Source organism: Mirounga angustirostris, unplaced genomic scaffold (assembly GCF_029215605.1).
Source record: "Mirounga angustirostris isolate CCGP_5_RB_7025 unplaced genomic scaffold, mMirAng1.0.hap1 SCAF_5, whole genome shotgun sequence".
NCBI lineage: Eukaryota > Metazoa > Chordata > Mammalia > Carnivora > Phocidae > Mirounga > Mirounga angustirostris.
In genome coordinates, this window is record NW_026991713.1 from 179,775,238 (window position 1) to 179,795,385 (window position 20,148).

The window sequence follows — 20,148 nt, forward strand, 5'->3', positions numbered from 1 at the left end:
GCTGTGATTTTAAGAATGACAGCTGCCTTTCCTTTCTCACAGGAATGGCTTGAAAAATTACATAAAAATATGAAAACACTTTGTAAAATATGAAGTGATATAAAAAAGGCAAGACATTAATATACCAAACTATAAAAACAATGTAAATAAAAGCTAAATCATTATTAAAAAAAATTATATCCTGCAATGAGCACAAAGTCAGTTCTTAAAAACACTCAGTTGACATACTGGTTTCCTTACCTTGTAAGAAGAAACACATTCAGCCAAGAAATCAAAGTAACAAACTGGTACCATCCAATCCCTAGCCACCAGAATATTCCAGAGGCTGCCTTCCCTGAAAGAGAAAATACCAAACATTCTAAAGAAATGTTCTTGAGAAAATCAAACTCCTAAATGGACTGTTTTTGTGAAGGTCAAGCGAGAAGCACAAGGACATCTGCTAACAAATATTGTATAAGTATCTGAAGATGAAGTTGGGGATGATGCGTACTGAGAAGAGTGTCCACGTACTCAAACACAGGAACATCAAGCAGCACACATAGCGAAGCTGATACACAAAACAGGCTACAAATGAGGAAACACCAAATCCATGCATCCTCCATTCCAGTTCAACGGAGCAGGTGGACTTCCACAGCAGGGAAACAAAGAAACGCACATGCACCCAAAGCACCATGTTAGCACTTCTAAGTAATCAAGAATGAAACATGTTGTATCAAGGAGCAAAGCATGTACCCCTAAAATGAAACTTCCCCTTGGCTGGATCAATCATTAACTGCAGGTGCCGAACTGCCCAAAGACCTGGCAGAGAATGCTAACAGAGAAAGCCAAAATAACCACCTGGAGCTACTACGGCCAACCAAAGAACCGACAACAGTGTCTTCGACACGGACCATCCGGAAGCACCGATCCTTTGCAGCGTCTGCACCAACAGGTGACCTGCGACAGATGACATGTGTGCGGGAGGTGCACACTCAAAACATACACCAGAAAACCCACTCTCCATACTTAACAATACAGCAACAAACTCCCCCTCGGATGCATCTTACCAAAATTCCCTCAAGTCAGCTCAGAGTCTCTTCTCAGGGAAAAAAAAAAAAAAAAAACAACCAACCATTTTAAGTCTAAGCAAGACTCTGAAATTTACTTAGGAAATTCTATTACATGCTGAAGGGTTTGTTCACTTCTTCCTGCAGATACTTAAAACATGAAACGCAGACTGCCCTGTGAAATTCCCGGGGGCAGGGGGGCCGCGGCCAGCCTCCCCCCACCCCCCAGCGCAGTGTTCACAGTTGGTGCCCCCACAACTTGCAGATAAAACTCTGCAGACACCAGCAGTCAGCTCCAGGTGAGACCAGGAGGGCTCATTACTCCAAAACCATTCTAAAAGCTAACATTTTCCAGTGAAAAAGTATTTTGGGATTACAAATGGTAGTACCACTGGATGACAGAATAAAACAAATTTTGTATCAAACATCACACATTATATAAGGCAGAAAACCGCTTATGAAATCCATTTTGTTTCACTTTTTTAAGAGTACCTGCTGAAAGTTATATGCTCCTATAAACACGTGTGTTGAGACTCCTGACGCTATGCTCGATGTGAGAAAAAACATGGTTTAAGGGGATTCTTTAATCTTCCATTTTGTTTTATTACCAATTAAAAGACCATAATTTTTTGGGGGGCGCCTGGGTGGCTCAGTCATTAAGCGCCTGCCTTCGGCTCCGGTCATGGTCCCAGGGTCCTGGGATCGAGCCCCGCGTCGGGCTCCCTGCTCCGCGGGAAGCCCGCTTCTCCCTCTCCCACTCCCCCTGCTTGTGTTCCCTCTCTCGCTGTCTCTCTCGCTGTCAAATAAATAAAATCTTTAAAAAAAAAAAACCATAATTTTTGAAGCTCAACTTAAAAAAAAAAAAGCTGTCTAAGGAAGGTGCCCCTTCGGCAAGAAACTTACGGGTATGAATTGGAAACCCTCTGACTCCACATGCAAGCCTCCGTGCGGCAGAGGCTCAGGACACGGCAGTCCCCGGAGTGAGGCTGTGCGTCCCAGCGACCAGGCACGGGCAGGACAAGCAGCTTCTTTTCAGATCGACTCCCCCGCGGGAGCGTGACCAGCCTTTCTAATAAGCCTTTGACTTCACCTCAAGCAAGCTACTTTTCAGACATGTAACTTATACTAAGTACATTTACAAAGAAGGTTTTCAAGAGAGACGTTCTCTGTATTTTAAGCTAAAGTCGGTATTATTCCTGTCCGTTTTTAACAAGCACTTGACTTGCCGATACAAACAAGGAGCTACAGCATTTGTGAAGAACATGATAAAAACAAAATAGAAAGGTACAAACGACAACCTGCGTAAGAAAAGATGTGCCCAATGGCCCCTGCTACCCCTTCTGGACTCGAGGACTGCGAGCGGACGGCTGTGTGCGTCTCAAGGAGCCCCCTCCTCCTAGAGTCATCACCTGTGGGTGCTGGTGACAAGCAGTTAATCGGACAGATTACTATGCAAACCTGGTCAGCCAACGGCAGTTTGAGAAAATTAGGAAACTCACTTATGCAAAAAAAGAAAAAATCAAAGCAAATGCAGTCTGTGGCTCCTGCCGTCTATTGTTAAGGGTTCGGCAAGTCCGCACGCGCAAGGGGGCGTCTGGTCTGTGTCCGCAGCCCCGTGTTGCCACCTGCGGGGAGCTGCCACCACTGCCCCGCGAGCCCACGCACCGAGACGCCATACTTACACAAGGACTCCCCTTTCACACTGAGGTGGCCGTCCTCTCTGAGAAGCCCTCCTACATTCACTGTCCCACAGTGACTGGAATGAGCTGCAATACACGCAAAACAGGCTCAGAGAGTTCAGACGCTTCCCAGACGCCGACGGGGCCCACGGTCAGAGAGAGAGCATGCAAGACCAGCCCCCACCGGCTTACGTGTGCAGGCGAGGCAAGGGGGGGCAGGGTGGGGGGCAGGCAGTAGGGCTGGGCTTAGGGAGAAGAGCGGTTAAAGCCCCACTGGCTGGACAAGGCAGCACAGCAACAGAGACAGGCCCACTTAAAGATGGCTGTAAACAACTACATTCTAAACGCCATTCAAATAAGTTGTTTCTGCTTTAAGAAGACAGTAAGAATCAAAACTTGAGTTTTTAAAAAATGACTTTAAAAATGTTGAAACGCTGCTCCCCTTTCAGAAAACAGAATCAGTACAAATGCATGAAAACTTCATCAGCGCAGGGAGACCCCAGAAAAGCGCCAAAAGAAAGTCTGCTTAGTAAGAGCACAAGAGGAGAAACATGGAGGAAGCGCCACGCTGGAAAGGCAGTGTTTTCTCCACCTTGAAAGTATTATTAGGTGGAAAAAGGAGAAAAAAATGATTTAAATACCTTTTGATTCATGGCTTTTTGACTTATAGCTTTTTGATTCACGATCTTTTGATTCATAACTTTTCAATTTGTAATTTTCTGATTCATAACTGAGCTTCATTAAAACCATTCGAAAAAGTTGAACTAAGAATGATGACAAGGATGACGAAGTGTCCTTGGCCAGCCACAAAATCCTATCCATGTGGACAGGGGCACCGCCTATTGAAAAACCGTGAACACAGTTACTTCTTCCCACAAAGTCAACATTTACTCCCCCTGGAAAGTCAGACAGCCAAGGTACTCATTGGGGCAAAGTAGAATCAACCTTTCACACGTCCATTGCAGACAACAACTTGGGAAGAGCCGTGTGACAGACATCACTCTGCCCCACATGACACGTCACCTCCTGATGGAGACAGAGCCACACGGCGGTCCCGTGCCAGAGAGCGGAGGAACGCCAAGGCTCGGTCACAGGCGAGCCTGCACATAGAGCCCGTCTGAGGTGACTGCACCCCAATCCTGCCTACATACACGCCAAAGTCCAGATACTGCTCAACCACCACCGTCCTCTGTCACGTGCCTGGAAAAAGACCCCCAGATGCGCCCAGCAGCTTCAGAGACGCCTGCCACAGCATCTGCAACAGGGGACGCTACAGAAGCCGCCGGCGTGAGCACCTGCAAGGAGCAGGTCCGTTAGGGAAGCCGGGGGTCTCCTGCTACGCGTTGTTAGTGCAGCCTCAAGATACCACAGGATCCCCGACAACTTTTCCTCTGTTAGCCTGAAATGTGTAAGGTGATCCTCTACAAGCCACAGTTGCTAGGAATTTTTACTCCACGGAGTGCAGACCCGGCAGTGCTTCTGACACTGGTCCACTCCCGCTCCTGGCTTGGGGAGCCCTGCGTGAGTTCAGAAAGTATGGCGTGAGGCCAGCTGGAACCGGTGAAGTCTGAGGGGGAGGGATTTTAAAGAAATGAGTTTTTTCTTTTCTTTTTTTTTTTCCCAAATAGCCTACTGAGTAGCCTGTTGGTGACTTGGGAGCGCTGTACCAAAACACCCGCAGGAGCGCGGCTAGCCTCCCCTCCCCCCACCCCCAGCATCAACGCCAAGCGTCTCCCACTGTGCCTCTGCCCATCTTTCACACGGCACTGAAAACTTCCCGTGAAGCTTCGAAATAAAATAAACGCTTATGAAGAGGTAATACGTGGTCTGTTCCACTGATAATCAAAAACACTGAAATTCCATTTTTCACCCATGGAACAGGAAAAATTGTGAAAGCATGAACAAATGAAGAACTGGCAAGAGCACACGGAATGAGGACCCTCACGGTGCCACCGCGGGACAGCAATCTGGGTCAGTCTTTTCGGAGTCAATTGGAAGAATCTGTTCAAACTGAAATTGCACAAAAACTTTTTTTTCTCCCAGCAGTGATATTTATTTAGGAGCTGCAGACTGGAACAGCTTTTTAAGTATTTAATTGCTAGCTACAGTTTCTTCAGGAGAGTGGCTGCCGTCGGGAGCCGCCCAGCACAGGAAGAGCGCGTGCGGCAGCCCCCCCACCCCGCCCCCCAGCCGTGTCCGGGCAGCGTGGGGCTCAAGCCACAGCTGCTCGCAGCGACAACCACCTCCGCGCCCAAAGGAGGCAGGCACCTAAGTCCTGATTTCTCTAAAGCCTGAGGCTGGTTCAGTAAGTCATGTGCTGGTCTAAGCCACCAGGATAAATGATAATTTTTCAAAACCTATCCTATGGTTTCGACCTTATCCTAAGATAAATCCCCCAACAGAAGGTGTAAGTTAAGAGCTGCCACAGGCAAGAGAGAGAACACGGAAGACTCTGTTTTCCGTCTCTGATTTCCTGGGTGCCTCCTGTGAGGCCCAGGAAGGCCCTGAGGGCCCAGCTTTCCATGCTTCCCTGGAGGAACCAAGTCTGTCTGCGTGCAGACACCCCATCGGTACCCTGCTCTGTAGAGCCTGCAGAACCCAAGGAAAAGACTTCCAAGCCTTTTAAAAAGTCTTTTTGATGTGAATCAGAAATTCATTTTTTGTCAAGGCTGCACTTCCCCTGAACCTCAAAACGTTTAGGACTCAGAAACCGCACGGCTCAAGTGGGTCGGTAAACTCAAATGCATCTGTTCTACTTCTAATTTGTCTACCTTTAGGGAAGGATTTGCCCATGTATACAAATACATATACACAAGAAAACACACCCAAAGAACATTGTTTCTAGAAGCATACAAACAGAGGGGCACCTGGGTAGCTCAGCTGGTTCAGCGTCTGACTCGACTTCAGCTTAGGTTGTGAGATTGAGCCCTGTGTCAGGCTCTGTGCTCAGTGCAGAGTCTGCTTGAGACTCTCTCTCTCCGCCTCTCCCCTGTTCATGCATGCGTACACCAGTGCGCTCGCTCGCTCGCTCTAATAAAATCTTTAATGCATACCAACAGAAAAAACGTGAATGTCCATCTAAAGGGACACTGATTGGGCGCCTGGGTGGCTCAGTCCTTAAGCGTCTGCCTTCGGCTCAGGTCATGATCCCAGGGTCCTGGGATCGAGTCCCACATCGGGCTCCCTCCTCAGGGGGAGGCCTGCTTCTCCCTCTCCCCCTCCCGCTGCTTGTGTTCCTGCTCTCGCTATCTCTGTCTCTGTCAAATAAATAAATAAAATCTTTAAAAAAAATAAAAATAAAAAAAAATAAATAAAGGGACACTGATTAAATACATTTTGCTATAGCCATAAATGCAACATCAGGTAAGAATCAGAAAGAATAAAGTCCATCTGAATCGGCATATAATACGAAGTTGCAAAGCCATATGCATACCATGATAGTGTTTAAGCAAACTGCGTATTTCTATAGTGCACAAAAGCAAAATGGAGGTGGTAGTTGCACATTGTGAATGTACTAAAAAATGCTACTGAATCGTATACTTTAAGATGATTAACTGTTAATCTTATGTGCATTTTAGGGCGCCTGGGTGGCTCAGTTGGTTAAGCGACTGCCTTCGGCTCAGGTCATGATCCTGGAGTCCCTGGATCGAGTCCCGCATCGGGCTCCCTGCTCGGCAGGGAGTCTGCTTCTCCCTCTGACCCTCCTCCCTCTCATTCTCTCTCTCTCAAATAAATAAATAAAATCTTAAAAAAAAAAAAAAAAATCTTATGTGCATTTTAGTTCATTTTATTTTTTATTTATTTATTTATTTTTTATAATGGACCTTTTTATTTTTTTTAAAGATTTTATTTTATTTGACAGAGACACAGCGAGAGAGGGAACACAAGCAGGGGGGGTGGGAGAGGGAGAAGCAGGCTTCCTGCTGAGCGGGGAGCCCAATGCGGGGCTCGATCCCAGGACCCTGGGATCATGACCTGAGCCGAAGGCAGACGCTTAACGACTGAGCCACCCAGGTGCTCCGCATTCTAGCTCATTTTAAAAGCACAAGAATTCGCCATGATCTCTTACTATTAGCATCAGTTCCCTCTAGAAGGGAGACCAGAGGGGGATGGGGAAGGACAAGGGAAGGAACTTCTTTTATCTGTACCATTCCAAGATTTTATAACCAGAGTAAGTAAAAACAAAAACACAGACAGAAAATGTGTGGGGTGTTACTAATTCATGCTCGAGAAGAGTTGTACATATTTTCAGTAACTGTGGTAGCGTGACAGTTCATGCAGCATGGTCTCCACAGGCAACCGCGGGAGCAAGCGGGCTGGACCCAGCGGGTAGTGGGGTCACCTCTGGGTGGCAGGTTACAGGAGACTTTTATTTTCTTCCTTGTGCATGTCTGGGATCTCCAAATGTTCTTTGATAAATGCTTTACCCAAATAATTAGGAACAGATGTTTTTAAATTAGTGTTGGTCGTAATCACTATTATAATTCAAAAGAGCAAGGAAGGTGATAAGCAGAGGCCCAAAGCAGATAAAAATATAGCTTGTTTTCCCCTCAAAAACACTCAAGACCAATTCAAACAAAAGACTTCCAGAGGCTACTACCAAAACCACACCCACTTTTCCATCTGAGCTGAGCTCAAGCCATCAACCCCCATCCACAGCCTCAGGATGAAGACAGCTGGCTGTCGGGAATACAGAGGTGACCTTTACCATGATGCGAGTGCGGGGCTGCAGGAAAGCAGCGAGTGTTTCTACACATGCTCACTGGTCTGTGAGCACAGATACCGCACAGGTTATGGTTGGTGGAACATGCTTTGACTCTCCTCCTCTTGGTGATGGCATGCTTCAAAAATGCAGCCTCAGTAAGGCCAGACACATGGCACGTCTGATGGCTGCACGGAGTTCAGTCAGGTGCCGGGCCTGGCTCCCAGGCTCCACCCGGACGGTTAGCCCTCAGGAGGTGGCACAGTATCTCAGGGAGAGCGCCCTAGAGGCCAGATGCCTGGGTCCAGGTCCCAGCTCCATCACTTACGACCGGGCTTAAGCTAGCTAAAGCTCAGTGTGGTGGTCTAGAAGATGCGGAGAGCAACAGGACTGCAGGGCCGGGGCGCAGGCCAGAGAGAACCAGAGAGTGCTCCGCGACGCTGGCCTCCGCAATCCAGAAGGTGTTGGAATGAATTCCTCGGACCAACTCTGCCACCTCCCTCTCCTGCCTCCGTTTTGATACATTAATGCCAACAGCATCAATAACCCAAAGTAGACAAACCCAGAAACCTGAGCCACAAGGATAAGACACTAAGATGGAAAGACCTCTCAGTCCTGCTACTACCATCCTTCATTTTTCAAAAGAGTCATCTGAAAAATACTGAGTGCCCTCATGTGTAGGGCACGGCCAGGAACACAGTGACAGACAGATGACAGGTCTGCCCTTCTGGATCCCTGCCCACCTGACTGAATATGCTCTTGAGCCTAGCCACGCAGACCGGCACTTGGCTTAAAACAGACTGGGGACTGCAGACTCGGAAACCAGGGCTCCCTGGCCTCTCCGTGACCACAGGGCAGGGAATCACGGACAGGCACGAGTCCCCAACCAGCAGGACGTCTCGGCCGTGCAATGGAACCTGGATGGGGATCTGTCGCTATGCTCTCCCAGGGCACCCAGGCAAAGAGGAGAGGCAGCGAGCCCCCGGCCCAGGAGGGTGCCCCCCAGGCCTGCTTGGAAAAGCTGTGGCAGGCCGTGGGTCCAGGGCCAGCTCTGAGGGCCTTTCTGTTCAGTTGGAAGCCCACCGCGGCTGGTGAACGGGCCACGGGCACACAGTGAAGGACTGCTGCCAGCACCCACCCCAGCACCGCACATTCCCGAGGAACCCCGAGCTCACGGACTCTTACGTAACCACAGAGACTACACGCTCCTCATCTCACGGGCATAAACCGCCACCAAGCTGTTCCTCCCACTCACGGGAGCATCCGTGACCTCACGTGAAAACAAAGTGGCCACACGCTGCCACCAGGTTTCCCTGAAGGGGGATCTGCCTCTGCTCACCCGAAGCTCAAATTCACAGAACTTCAGACACTACGAACCACAAAAAAATGTAAATTCAAAGAGGATGAACAGGAACAAAGTTCATTTTTGGTGCATTTCTTAAACTTTTATCAGACAATTGGGACAGGAAATCTTCTTCTAACCTTTCAAAGAGACAGACTCAGGCTTCTGACTTGCGTCCCTCGAGTATAGCCTCGGCGATGGCCCGCGGGGCGCGGAGTGAGCGGTGAGCGCGTCCTTGCGCTCGGACAGCAGGAGGCAGTCGCTGCACGTGTAGCCATTGCTCCTGGTGGCTTCTGCTGCCAGGTCCCCGTTTCCCTGAGTGGCAGCTTTATTTCCACCTGAAGTTTGCAAAAAAGTAGGGGGAACCAGTTTATCACAATCCACAGATACCTAAAAGAAAAAACACTTCCATCTTGAAAAGTGGGTAGAAAAAAAGGACTAAAATAATTACCTTTAAAATCTCCATCATCGTCAAGACCTAAAACACACACACACGTTAGCTCATGAGCTCGAATTATCACAACAAAGCCCACACACACAAAAAGTAAAGGTTACAATGATTAATAAATCGGCATTTTGGCAACGGTCAAGATTTATTCCCTGAAATGCCTGCGACTAATGGAAACTCCTCCAGATATATACAGGCATGATCTTCTGATTCAAGGCGAAAGCACATCTCTGGAGACAGCGCCTCCACACACCTGCGCACGCACACACCCGGACCCTCGAGCACACACCTGCGCACGCACACACACCTGCACGCGCACACCTGGCGCGCACACACCTGGCGCACAGGCAGGAAGACAAGACCCCGGTATGGAGAGGCGGAAGCCCCACCAGCACCCTCTGCTTCCGGCATCGCCTGGAAACCACCCTTGCTAGCGGACTCAAACGGAGCCAGCACCAACCCAATGCTGCCTCAAATTAGCACAAACTCTTGGGAGCTGATCCGCATCTTCTAATATTCTCAAAGGGGCCGAACAGAACATGGAGTGGACACAAGCAAGCAGCCGCATGTCCCTGTGGCCGTCACCCTGCCAGGGGCGAGGACAGGGTCACACTGCTGCTGCCTTAGATAAGAAGATTCACGAGCCACACTGCTTCCTAGTGTCAATCCGTCCACACGGGGTACTTTCTAAGGACTCAAAAATACCGTGTCTGCCTTGCTGCTGAGAGCAGTCTGGAACCTGAAATTAGACCGGTGGATTTTTCTAACAACCGTGCTCCCCCATCCTACAGAAGTAACGTGTCTAGAAAAAGAGTTATCAGATTACAACCTGACCACTTCAGCCGGTTCCACGTCACAAGTGATTAATGCGTGAGCACAGCCAACAGAAGCAGCAGGTGCTTATGAGCTGCTGCGTGCATTCTGAACTGGAGTCTAGAGGAAACCTCGGACCTTCCCGCAGCTTCTCCCACCCTGTAAGGGGCAGACGACTCACCCCAGAAGTGGTCCACTTTGGTCTGCTCACGGATCAGAGACTCGTCCAGCACGGGAGGCCGTAGGCAGGCCACACCCGACCGCGTGCTAGCAACACTCTGGCCCCCTGCGCAGGACACGACCTTCCTCGAGGTGTGGTTGATACTAAGAGCTGACTTGCTTGCACTCCTGCGCTGCTTTACCGTTCTAAGAAAAAAGAATAAAAGGAAAAGTTTATAGACTTTTTTCTTACAGTAAATTCAAAAGGATTCTATTTTACCAACACAAAATCTCTGAAAACAAATACAGTATTTTTAAGGCCATTTTCTTATGTCTTCTCCGCTGTAATGAAACACCCATCGACCTGACACAGGAATCCTGAAGCTGGGGTCCCAGATCTGCTTCTAAAATTGTACACACAAGGCAGTTTTCAGATTATTTTGGGCCCCACGACCCAAAGTGGTTAAAACTTAAAATAATCTAATAAAAATGACTTAAGAAATTATGACTTAAAAATTTAACCCCTTTCAGAATAGGTGTGCGTACGCACATACCGCTCAATCTCTCAGTCCCTGGTAAAGATGGAATGGCGTTAAGGACAGCAAGGAAAGGCTGCAATCTTATTTCTTGTACCCGTATTTAGCACAGATAACAACAAAGCCCCTAAAAACTAACTTTATGAACGTCAGCACCAGGCTGGGGCAGGGAGCAGATCCTCCCTCCGCAAGGGAAGGAGCCAGGACACAGCGAAGCACTGCTGCGTGTGAGCACATCGCAGCCAGACACGGGTTGTGGCCTTGCCCAGTGGCAGAAAACCAGCCAGGTTGCAGCACCCACACACATGGAGTCGACTGGGGCCCTCAAGTGCATTTCCTGAGCCTCTGGGCTGCAATCCCATTCTCCTATGCTCTAAATAACCCGCACTGAGTGTGAGGCACGTGGGGCCTTGGCCGCCAGCGCCCAGCCTGGCTCCGAGGTGGCATTCCACCACCTCTCTTCATAGGAACCACCCCAATCCTGAGTGAAAGATGACCGTTCAGACTGGAAACTCCTCTTTCTTATGTGAGCAATAGAACATTATCTCGAAATGGCACAAAGATTTTGCAACTGCTCCTTCTTGGGTATGCACATGTGATGGGCACATGGAGAGCTCAGAAATCAAGTGAACGCAATCACGAACAGAGGTGAACAGCTAAACTTCATGGATGCATCTGTTAGTTCACACAGATTTTAATAAAGAGACCAAGTGCTAACAATGCAGACAGAGCTCATCCATGTGCCACACGATCGTCTGGTAAGGCTACCCCCCAGACAAGGCCAGAGGCCGGCTCCACGGTGCCCGTGCTCCTCCCTGAGACCTGAGCACAAGGCCGGAGAACCAGAAATCTGAGGCTGCACAAGAAGGTCGGCACCAGACGAGCCACAGGGCCCAGAATTAGGTTCGGTCCTTATCCGCAGCACAACTACGACTTCAGGTGTGAATTTTCGTGGTGTTCATACATATCCTTAGATGCAAGAGTGTGGTTTTGCAGACCAGAAAGCTTGTACATTTGGTTTTCACGGTGTTAGAGCACGTTTGGGAAGCAGTGCTTACCTGGCCGCTCTGTCCTTCAGGGACACGGTGCTACTGGGACAGGAGTGAGCGTCCCCAGCCTGGCCATCCTCCACGGCACACGTGGTGGTGACCAGCCGCAAACTACGGCGGGACATTCTTGGAGAATCGAACACGGGGTCCAATCTGTGCTCAGTCTCGAAAGCCAGAGCATCAGAAGAATAACTCGAACTAGAAGGAAAAAAACTTGTCAGAGATAAATAATGCAGACAGTAGTTTCTGAAACATACTGAGCAAATAATGAACAGAACGCGTACTGATCTAGTGCAGATTTTAAAGACAGCCATTTCTGTGTGATGGCTTTTGCACAAAGCAGAAGTCACCCAAATTAGTGGACAACTGATGCTCACCACAGATGCGCTCTGGCCACGGCATCTATGAGATAAAGTCCCCAGGCACCCAAATATTTCAGTCTAGAGCTGACCCTAACCTGCTTTAGGATGTGCTCACGAGAACCTCCACCTATGGGGAACTAGGTCAACATCACTAAAAAACCAGAATGCATTTGCTAGTAGACTCTATGCCTGACAGAGCAGTGAAGGAGACAGGGACCATGTGACAGCTAATCTCTCAAGGAGAAAAGCAGCCAGACACTGGGCAGTACGTAACGCTACTTCGCGTCTAACTCACCATAAAGCCAGACACAAGCTTGTCACAAAGTCACTTCAGTACCCTTCCACGTAACCATCTCAAACTAAAAGACGCATTCTTTTGTGCTATTAGCAAGTTCTTCCAAAGCAAGACGCGTTAACTGAGCACCTATCGTGTGCCTCCACCGGGAAGGGGATCGCACGTCCGGATCCGCCCAGACCATCCAGGTGACGACTGTGTGGTCACCACCAGTGAGGACTCCACACCTACAGCCAGAGACGAGCCACGCTCGGCAGGGAAGGTGCCGTGGGGAGAGGGGCCTGGCCAAAGACAGCAGCAAAGGGGGCATGAAGGCATACTGGGAAGGCTGAGGAGGGGCTGCCCGCCCTGCTGGAGGGGGCCTGAGTTCTGCGGGTCCCCTTACCCACAGGGAGGCGTCCAGGGAGCAGTAGGACAACAGCCTCCTCAGGAGAGCAGACTGGGCTGAGCGCCTGGAAATCAACAGGAGCCACGAGGCTCTCAAGGAAAGGAAGCGGGCTAAGGACAAGTTTGCCTTATGTTTTAGATTATAAAAGTGTTTTCAGAATCATGTTCACCCTAAATGTTATTAGATCTGACACTGAAAACTCTTCAAGCGAACTGACAGTAAGCAAACGCCAGCTGCCCCTAGCCATCCACGCTGAGGTGCTCGCACAACTTCAGGAAGAGCCCCTTCCTCGCTTGCACCAGAGGCTGGCGCAGGGGCAGAGACGTACCACGCTCACCCATGCTGAGCACACTGCAAGTATGCTAAGCAGAATTTGGGTATAACCTAAAGTATGGTTATGCTCTCCTTCCAAAAATATTTTATACAAGTACAATCTTAGTTTAAGAAAATTCTGTCCTTTCAAGTCAGAGTTTATTGTGTAACTATGGACCAGTCCCCTCCACCAGCACACTCTTCCTCTTCATCTAAGGACAGCCAAACATCCAAAGACAATGAGCCCCAAACCAGGTGGTGGTCACTCCAGACCACTACAGAAATAAGCAGAAGGCAAGCAAGCCAACAGTGTGCAGCCCAGCCCCACGGGCCCTGGGGGCTCCAGTTTGGAACACTACTCCCCTGTACAATCTAGAAGGGGCCCCGGCACTCCCACCCAGAACCTGGAATGCCTTGGCCATCAGAAGGGTGTTCCAAACCCGTCAGTCTGATTAGAAAGGCCCTGGAAGAAGCAAATACAAGAATGTTACAACAGCAGACGACTAGGAACTGTCCACCAGCAGGGGAATGGTTAATTAAACCAGGCTACATCTGTCTGAATTCTTTAACACGATCATGAGAGATCTGTATATACTGCTAAACAGAAAGATTCTAGTATCATCCTATTTATGTTACGACAAACTATAAAACAGAAGCACACGGGGCGTCCGGCTGGCTTGGTGGAATGTGCGACGTTTGATCCCCGGGTCATGAGTTCAAGCCCTACATTGGGCCTAGAGCCTACTTAAAACAAAAAAACAAAAAACAGAGGGACACCTGGGTGGGTCAGTCGGTTGGGCATCTGCCTTCAGCCTGAGTCGTGGTCTCAGGGTCCTGGGATCAAGTCCCACATTGGACTTCCCACTCAGCGGGGAGCCTGCTTCTCCCTCTGCCCCTCCCCCCACTCATGCTTGTGCTCTCTCAAATAAAAATCTTAAAAAAAAAAAAAAAAAGAATGGTCTATCCCTTAAAAAACAAAAAACAGAAGCACACATTCGTATACATACATAGATAGGGAAAGGCACAGAAGAGACCTGGAAGGTTCTCTTCAAACTGGTAACAGTGGTTACCTTTGGAGCTGAAAGCAGAGGGGTCCTCAGGCCCTTTCAGTCTGACCTGGACACACTGAACTCCGAAGCAGAGAGGGCTCAGAGGAAGGGAGGAGGGACCAGCCATTGCAGGTTCTGAGTCTGGACCAGCTGTCTGGCCATCCTTCCCTGGGGACAGGGCTAACACAGGCCGCTCGGTCTGGGTCTCAGCACTTATGTGGTGCCTTCAGGACTAACGCCTCCACCAGGGCTGCAGCCCAGGGGCCACACAAGCCAGTGGCACCCTCTGCCCTAGGCTGGGATCCCAACCGTCATTCCTACAAGGTTCCTACAGACAGATGTGCCCAGAGCTCAGCAGAAAAGTACAAATATCTGTAGGAGACGTGAGCTACTGGGCACCCAGGCCAGCCTACACCTCAGCTACTGGGGTGTTACAGGACTTTATTGTAACTGGAATAAAATAAGAGTACAAAGGCCCCAAAGATAATGACAGACTGAATCCTTCAGAGCAGATTTTAGTTTGGTTCCTTCATCAATTAAATGTTATTCTTTTAAAAATGTCTGTTATTTAGATGCACTTTAAAAAAAAATTTTTTTTTTTAAGGTTTTATTTATTTGCGAGAGAGAGGATGAGAGACAGAGAGCATGAGAGGGAGGAGGGTCAGAGGGAGAAGCAGACTCCCCGCCGAGCAGGGAGCCCGATGCGGGACTCGATCCCAGGACTCCAGGATCATGACCTGAGCCGAAGGCAGCCGCTTAACTGACTGAGCCACCCAGGCGCCCTAGATGCACTTTTAATTAAAAGACTAGAGAAAAATCTACCACAGTTGAAAGCCGGAAGATATGGACGCTCGGCAGCCGCAAGCCCTGAAGCAGAGCAGTGCCACGGGGGCTCGTGGTGCTGACTCCCACCAGGGCTGTGCAGAGCTACAGTGTCGTAAGAGAGCAGGTTGGCCACGGGGCAGGGGGACTGGGCAGAGCAAGTCCCATACAGGCACCTGTCCAAACCCCCACGGTTCCGAGTTCTTCTCTATGTGACCTCCGCGGCCACCCCTGACCCTGACCCCTGGCCCTCCATCACCCACCATTTGGGATCTTTCACCGAAGGGGTCCTCTTCAGCCTCACTTGGGCTCCGGATCAGGATTCTCGTCACAGCCCCTCCCCCACGCTCACTGGCCTCTGGGTCCCAGCAGCAGGGACCCCGGGATGAACCCAGCTGTGCCCCTGTACCAGAGGGCTGCAGGCCCCTGGGAACCACAGCAGCGAGGTCCTCAAAGCCACCAGGTCCCGCCTCACCCCCACCTCTGGCTCTCCAAGGCATAAGGCCCTGCCCCTCCTCCGTGGGCAGTCAGCCTCATCGGAGAACTGCTGCCCCCTCTCAGGCGGAGCCTATGGAATGACGCACATTCACGCGGCCCTTTCCCCTTCCTTCCCGCTACAGCAGATGGGCCATCGGAACGCCATCTGTGCGCTCCGGGCTGGGTCTTTCTCTGTCTAGTGCCTCTTCCCTCCCCTTCAACCTCTCTATGGCTCCCAACCATCAGCATCTAGACACACTCTCATCTGTCCCCATGGTGCGGGGGGGGGGGGGGCGGGGGGGGGGACGACAAAATGTGAAGAGAGCCGGGTCCTTTCTCCTCCCCTGACCAGGCCCACTGGTTGAAAAAGTTGTCCACACTCCCTCCTCGACGCATTTCATTCCAACTCCTGCCCCCACTGCCGCGTTCAGGCTGCCTCTGTGCACAGACTCCCACGGTGCTGGATTCACCGGCGATGGGCCAGTCCCGTCGCTGGCGTGGCCTTCCGGCAGCGCGGGACCCTCCTCGACAGACTCTGCTCTCAGCGTCCGCGCTGGAGGTCGTGGTGCACTTACCAGTCAGACACCTGCCTCCAGAGGGTGGGCTGCCACCTGAGCTGGGGTCTCCTCGTCTTCGCAGGGGCCGGGGGGCGGGGTCTCTAAGGGGCTTCTGGGAACCAAGGGAGTGTCCCAGGGGCTGCACCCCCATCGTGCGTGGAGCTGGGGGGCTCCTCAGGGATGTCCGGCCCAGTCGCCAGCACTGGACAGCCTCCACACCACCCCAGGCGCCAGGCATCCCCCATAGGAAGGAAGTGCGGAGTCCCACAGGCACACACACGAACCCGGCCCTGATCAAACCTCTGCATCGAACCACCACGGGAAACACAGATGAGAACCTCAGAGGTAAATACTCAGGAAGAATGGGAGGATCTTGTTTAGGTTGATTTAAAACAAAAGTGAGGATCCGGGAAACTGAGCAGTGGCTCTCCATGTATTACAGAGATACCAGGGGTCATTTTATTTATTTATTTTTTTAAAGATTTTTTATTTATTTATTTGAGAGAGAGAGAATGAGAGAGACAGAGAGCACATGAGAGGGGGAAGGGTCAGAGGGAGAAGCAGACCCCCTCACTGAGCAGGGAGCCCGATGCGGGACTCGATCCCGGGACTCCAGGATCATGACCTGAGCCGAAGGCAGTCGCCAACCAACTGAGCCACCCAGGCGCCCACCAGGGGTTATTTTAAATTACTAAGAGCTTTTGGTGCGATACTAGTATTCTGGCTAGTTGTTTTTAAAGTATCATCTTTTAGAGATTTGCTCACAACAACCCACTGGAGAGGGAGGGAGGGGCCTAGCGCCAGAGGGGTGGAAGCTGGAGTTAGGGGGCTTATTACCGCCCCCCCCCGACTTTCACGCTAAGGCAGTCTCCACAGTAGAAAAGTAGTTTAATTCAATAAGTGGAATGACCAGGATGTTGGTGGATCCTCTGTGCGCTCAGTGACGTGCTGACAAAGAAGACCACGATGAAGATGTGCTGGACAAGTCATCGGCTAGGGGTGCAGAGTCACCAGCACTGAGGGGAAGGAGCCGGTGCCGGCCACCATGGGCGTCGCACCTCCGTGCCTGCCCTGGTCTCTGAGCAGCCCCCACCCCCTACCCACCCTGCCGGCCTCAGCGGCCTCAGCATCCTTCCCAGCACAAGCCTGGTCAGGCCACTCCCAGCTTAAAACCCCTCGCTGGGTCCCACCGCCCTCAGATAAAGTCCAAGCTCCCAGCACGGCACCTTTCCTACGCCACTTCTCATCTGCTCCCACATCCACCCACACGTCCACCTGAAGGAAGGCTGTGGAGTGTGGCGTGCTGAAACTCACAGCACCGCTTCCCCAAGGCAGAGACCTACACACGTGCACTTCTAAAGAACTATTTTAAAATAGGTTCTAAAAGCTAAAAATAAGTTGCCAGGAGTAATTATTTTTACGCTCTACAATACAGAATAAGGAACACTTTTACTTGAGTTGGCCCACTCCCTTTGTTCTAAAGTATTTCAGGACTTTTTTTTTTTTAAAGATTTTATTTATTTATTTGACAGAGAGAGAGATAGCAAGAGCAGGAACACAAGCAGGGGGAGTGGGAGAGGGAGAAGCAGGCTTCCTGCTGAGCAGGGAGCCCGATGTGGGGCTCGATCCCAGGACCCCGGGATCACGACCTGAGCCGAAGGCAGACGCTTAACGACTGAGCCACCCAGGCGCCCCAGTATTTCAGGACTTTTGACAAAAACAGTCAAAGGGTGACAAAACCTAAAACTGTAAATTAAAAACTCAATCATCTAATGTGAGGTTTGACTAACGCGGTTAAAGAGTATCTTTGTTGGGCGCCTGGGTGGCTCAGTTGGTTGGGCAACTGCCTTTGGCTCAGGCCATGATCCTGGAGTCCCGGGATCGAGTCCTGCATCAGGCTCCCTGCTCGGCGGGGAGTCTGCTTCTCCCTCTGACCCTCCCCCCTCTCATGTGCTCTCTCTCTAATAAATAAAATCTTAAAAAAAAAAAAAAAAGAGTACCTTTGTTAAAATACCTTCCAGTTTTATTAGTTTCTATTTTTATCCTTCAGAAAATAAGCCACTGAAAAAACTTACACAAGCATTTTCCTTGTGTGCCTTGAAGGTCTCCTCAGAACACAGCACTCTTTCCTGCTGAGTGCTGTGTTCTCCGGCACTAACCCGTGGTGTGTAACTCTTCAGTTTCGTCTCAACAATCCCTCCTACTTGGTGAACTAGACAGGCAAGGGGCCACTCAGCCACTTTCAGACTTCAGTATCATGTCAGAATAAGCACAGAAAACGGAGCTTCTGACAATGCTGCTCTGGAAACCGTGGGCTTCATCAAAATTCTGTTTAGGGTTCCTCCTCCTCTCACAGGCAAATCCCTTTCCAGGTTATTTCTGTTCACTTCAAAATACCCTGCCATTAATACAAATCACAAAACCCTACCCATAACCACAGCGATTCATCCAGGAGACCACAGCCACTTGGGTGGGGTCTAAAACAGGACATTGGCAATGACTCACCCTGAGTCACCAGAATGTCTGGTTGTCAAAACCACCTCCCCATCTCCATGGTTTAATAGTTTCGTAAAGCCTTCGTACAATAGGAACTCTGCAGCTATTTTCCCTTTCAGAAGACAGCATTTGGTTGCAAGTGGCAAGAAGCTCCCACACCCCGGGCATTCAAGAGCGGAGAGGTGACCAGGCAACGATGGGACGGGACGCGAGCACGCTCACCTGAGTGCATAGGTATAGCCAGTGTTCTCGGGCACGCACTGAGGAGGGGTGTACATGTGAAGCCGGGAAAAATCCATGGTCACGGCCTCAAGTCATACTGCAGAAGTGGGGAAAAAGCAATGCAGGGTGTTAACAGGGTAGAAACACACAGACAAGTCCTGTCTGTTGCAGCCAACCCAGGGCACGCACTTGGGGACCCAAACGTCACTATCATAATTTGAGTGAAACAAAGCTAGTAGTCGGTTTTTGTTTTTTATTTGTTAAGCAACGGAGACAAAATTTTCTCATAGTTACAAGTCCTTCTGTTATGTTTAGCTCCCTACAATGATACACCCACAGGAGTGAAAGGGGAAACCCTAGATTACTCATTTATAATTATGAAAACTGGGGCACTTTCCAAAAAACAGAGAGTGACTCAGACCATTTTTAAAATGTATTTTTAAATTCTTAAAGGTATCAAACGTTCTCACTCTCTTGTACTAAGTTATCATTGTTATTAACTACAACAGAATGGCTTCCTAGTCCACGGTCAAGCGCTCATTCTAGATGCCATTTGCCCACGCGCTGCCAAACCAGAAAACTGCAGGCTGAATGATGCACAAGCAGAAGGCACGGCTTACACTTTTATTTTTCCCCCAAAGAACACAGATTATTTTTTAATTAAAAAGGTTTGGGGGGATGCCTGGGTGGCTCAGTCTGTGGAGCGTGCGACTCAATCTCAGGGTTGTGAGTTCAAGCCATGTTTAGCATAAAGACTAGTTAAAAATAAAATCTTAAAAAAAAATTTTAGGGGCACCTGGGTGGCACAGTCAGTTAACCATCCAACTCTTCGTTTTGGTTCAGGTCATGAGATTGAGCCCCACATCGGGCTCCCTGCTCAGGGAAAGGGGTCTGCTTGGGATCCTCTCTCTCCCTCTCCCCCACCCACCCCTCCCCCCGCACTTGCATGAGCACGCTCTCTAAAAATAAATAAATCTTTAAAAAAGGAAAAGGTTTGGGGTGCCTGGGTGGCTCAGTCAGTTAAGTATCCAACTTTTTTTTTTTTTAAAGATTTTATTTATTTATTTGACAGAGAGAGAGACAGCGAGAGAGGGAACACAAGCAGGGGGAGTGGGAGAGGGAGAAGCAGGCTTCCCGCTGAGCAGGGAGCCCGATGCAGGGCTCGATCCCAGGACCCTGGGATCATGACCTGAGCCGAAGGCAGACGCTTAACGACTGAGCCACCCAGGCGCCCCTAAGTATCCAACTCTTGATATCGGCTCAAGTCTTGACCTCACGTAAGTTAAGTTCAAGCACTATGTTGGGTTCCACGCTGGGTGTGGAGCCTACTTAAAAAAAATAAATAGTTTTGTTTTTCAGATTGTCATCTGAATTTCTTTGGAATGACTCTGGCT

The 20,148-nt window shown here is 49.9% G+C and overlaps 1 protein-coding gene across 10 annotated transcripts in view; it reads right to left on the bottom strand.

The window, feature by feature from the left end:
• Nucleotides 1-20,148, bottom strand: part of SUN1 (Sad1 and UNC84 domain containing 1) — a 52,011-nt gene that overhangs the window by 18,898 nt on the left and 12,965 nt on the right. For 4 of the 10 annotated variants that reach the window (XM_064593478.1, XM_045875950.3, XM_064593484.1 and 1 more), the window contains 10 exons: nucleotides 18,755-18,851; nucleotides 11,784-11,972; nucleotides 10,212-10,396; nucleotides 9,221-9,247; nucleotides 8,910-9,107; nucleotides 3,367-3,564; nucleotides 2,729-2,812; nucleotides 2,345-2,464; nucleotides 838-936; nucleotides 241-334 (listed from right to left, as the gene is read on the bottom strand). In XM_064593478.1, the coding sequence (XP_064449548.1) occupies nucleotides 241-334; nucleotides 838-936; nucleotides 2,345-2,464; nucleotides 2,729-2,812; nucleotides 3,367-3,564; nucleotides 8,910-9,107; nucleotides 9,221-9,247; nucleotides 10,212-10,396; nucleotides 11,784-11,972; nucleotides 18,755-18,831 (1,271 nt within the window). In that variant the 5' untranslated portion in view covers nucleotides 18,832-18,851. Of the gene's footprint in view, nucleotides 1-240; nucleotides 335-837; nucleotides 937-2,344; nucleotides 2,465-2,728; nucleotides 2,813-3,366; nucleotides 3,565-8,909; nucleotides 9,108-9,220; nucleotides 9,248-10,211; nucleotides 10,397-11,783; nucleotides 11,973-18,754; nucleotides 18,852-20,148 lie in introns of those variants that run through there. The other 6 variants (XM_064593483.1, XM_064593481.1, XM_064593482.1 and 3 more) reach the window with 6 other exon arrangements.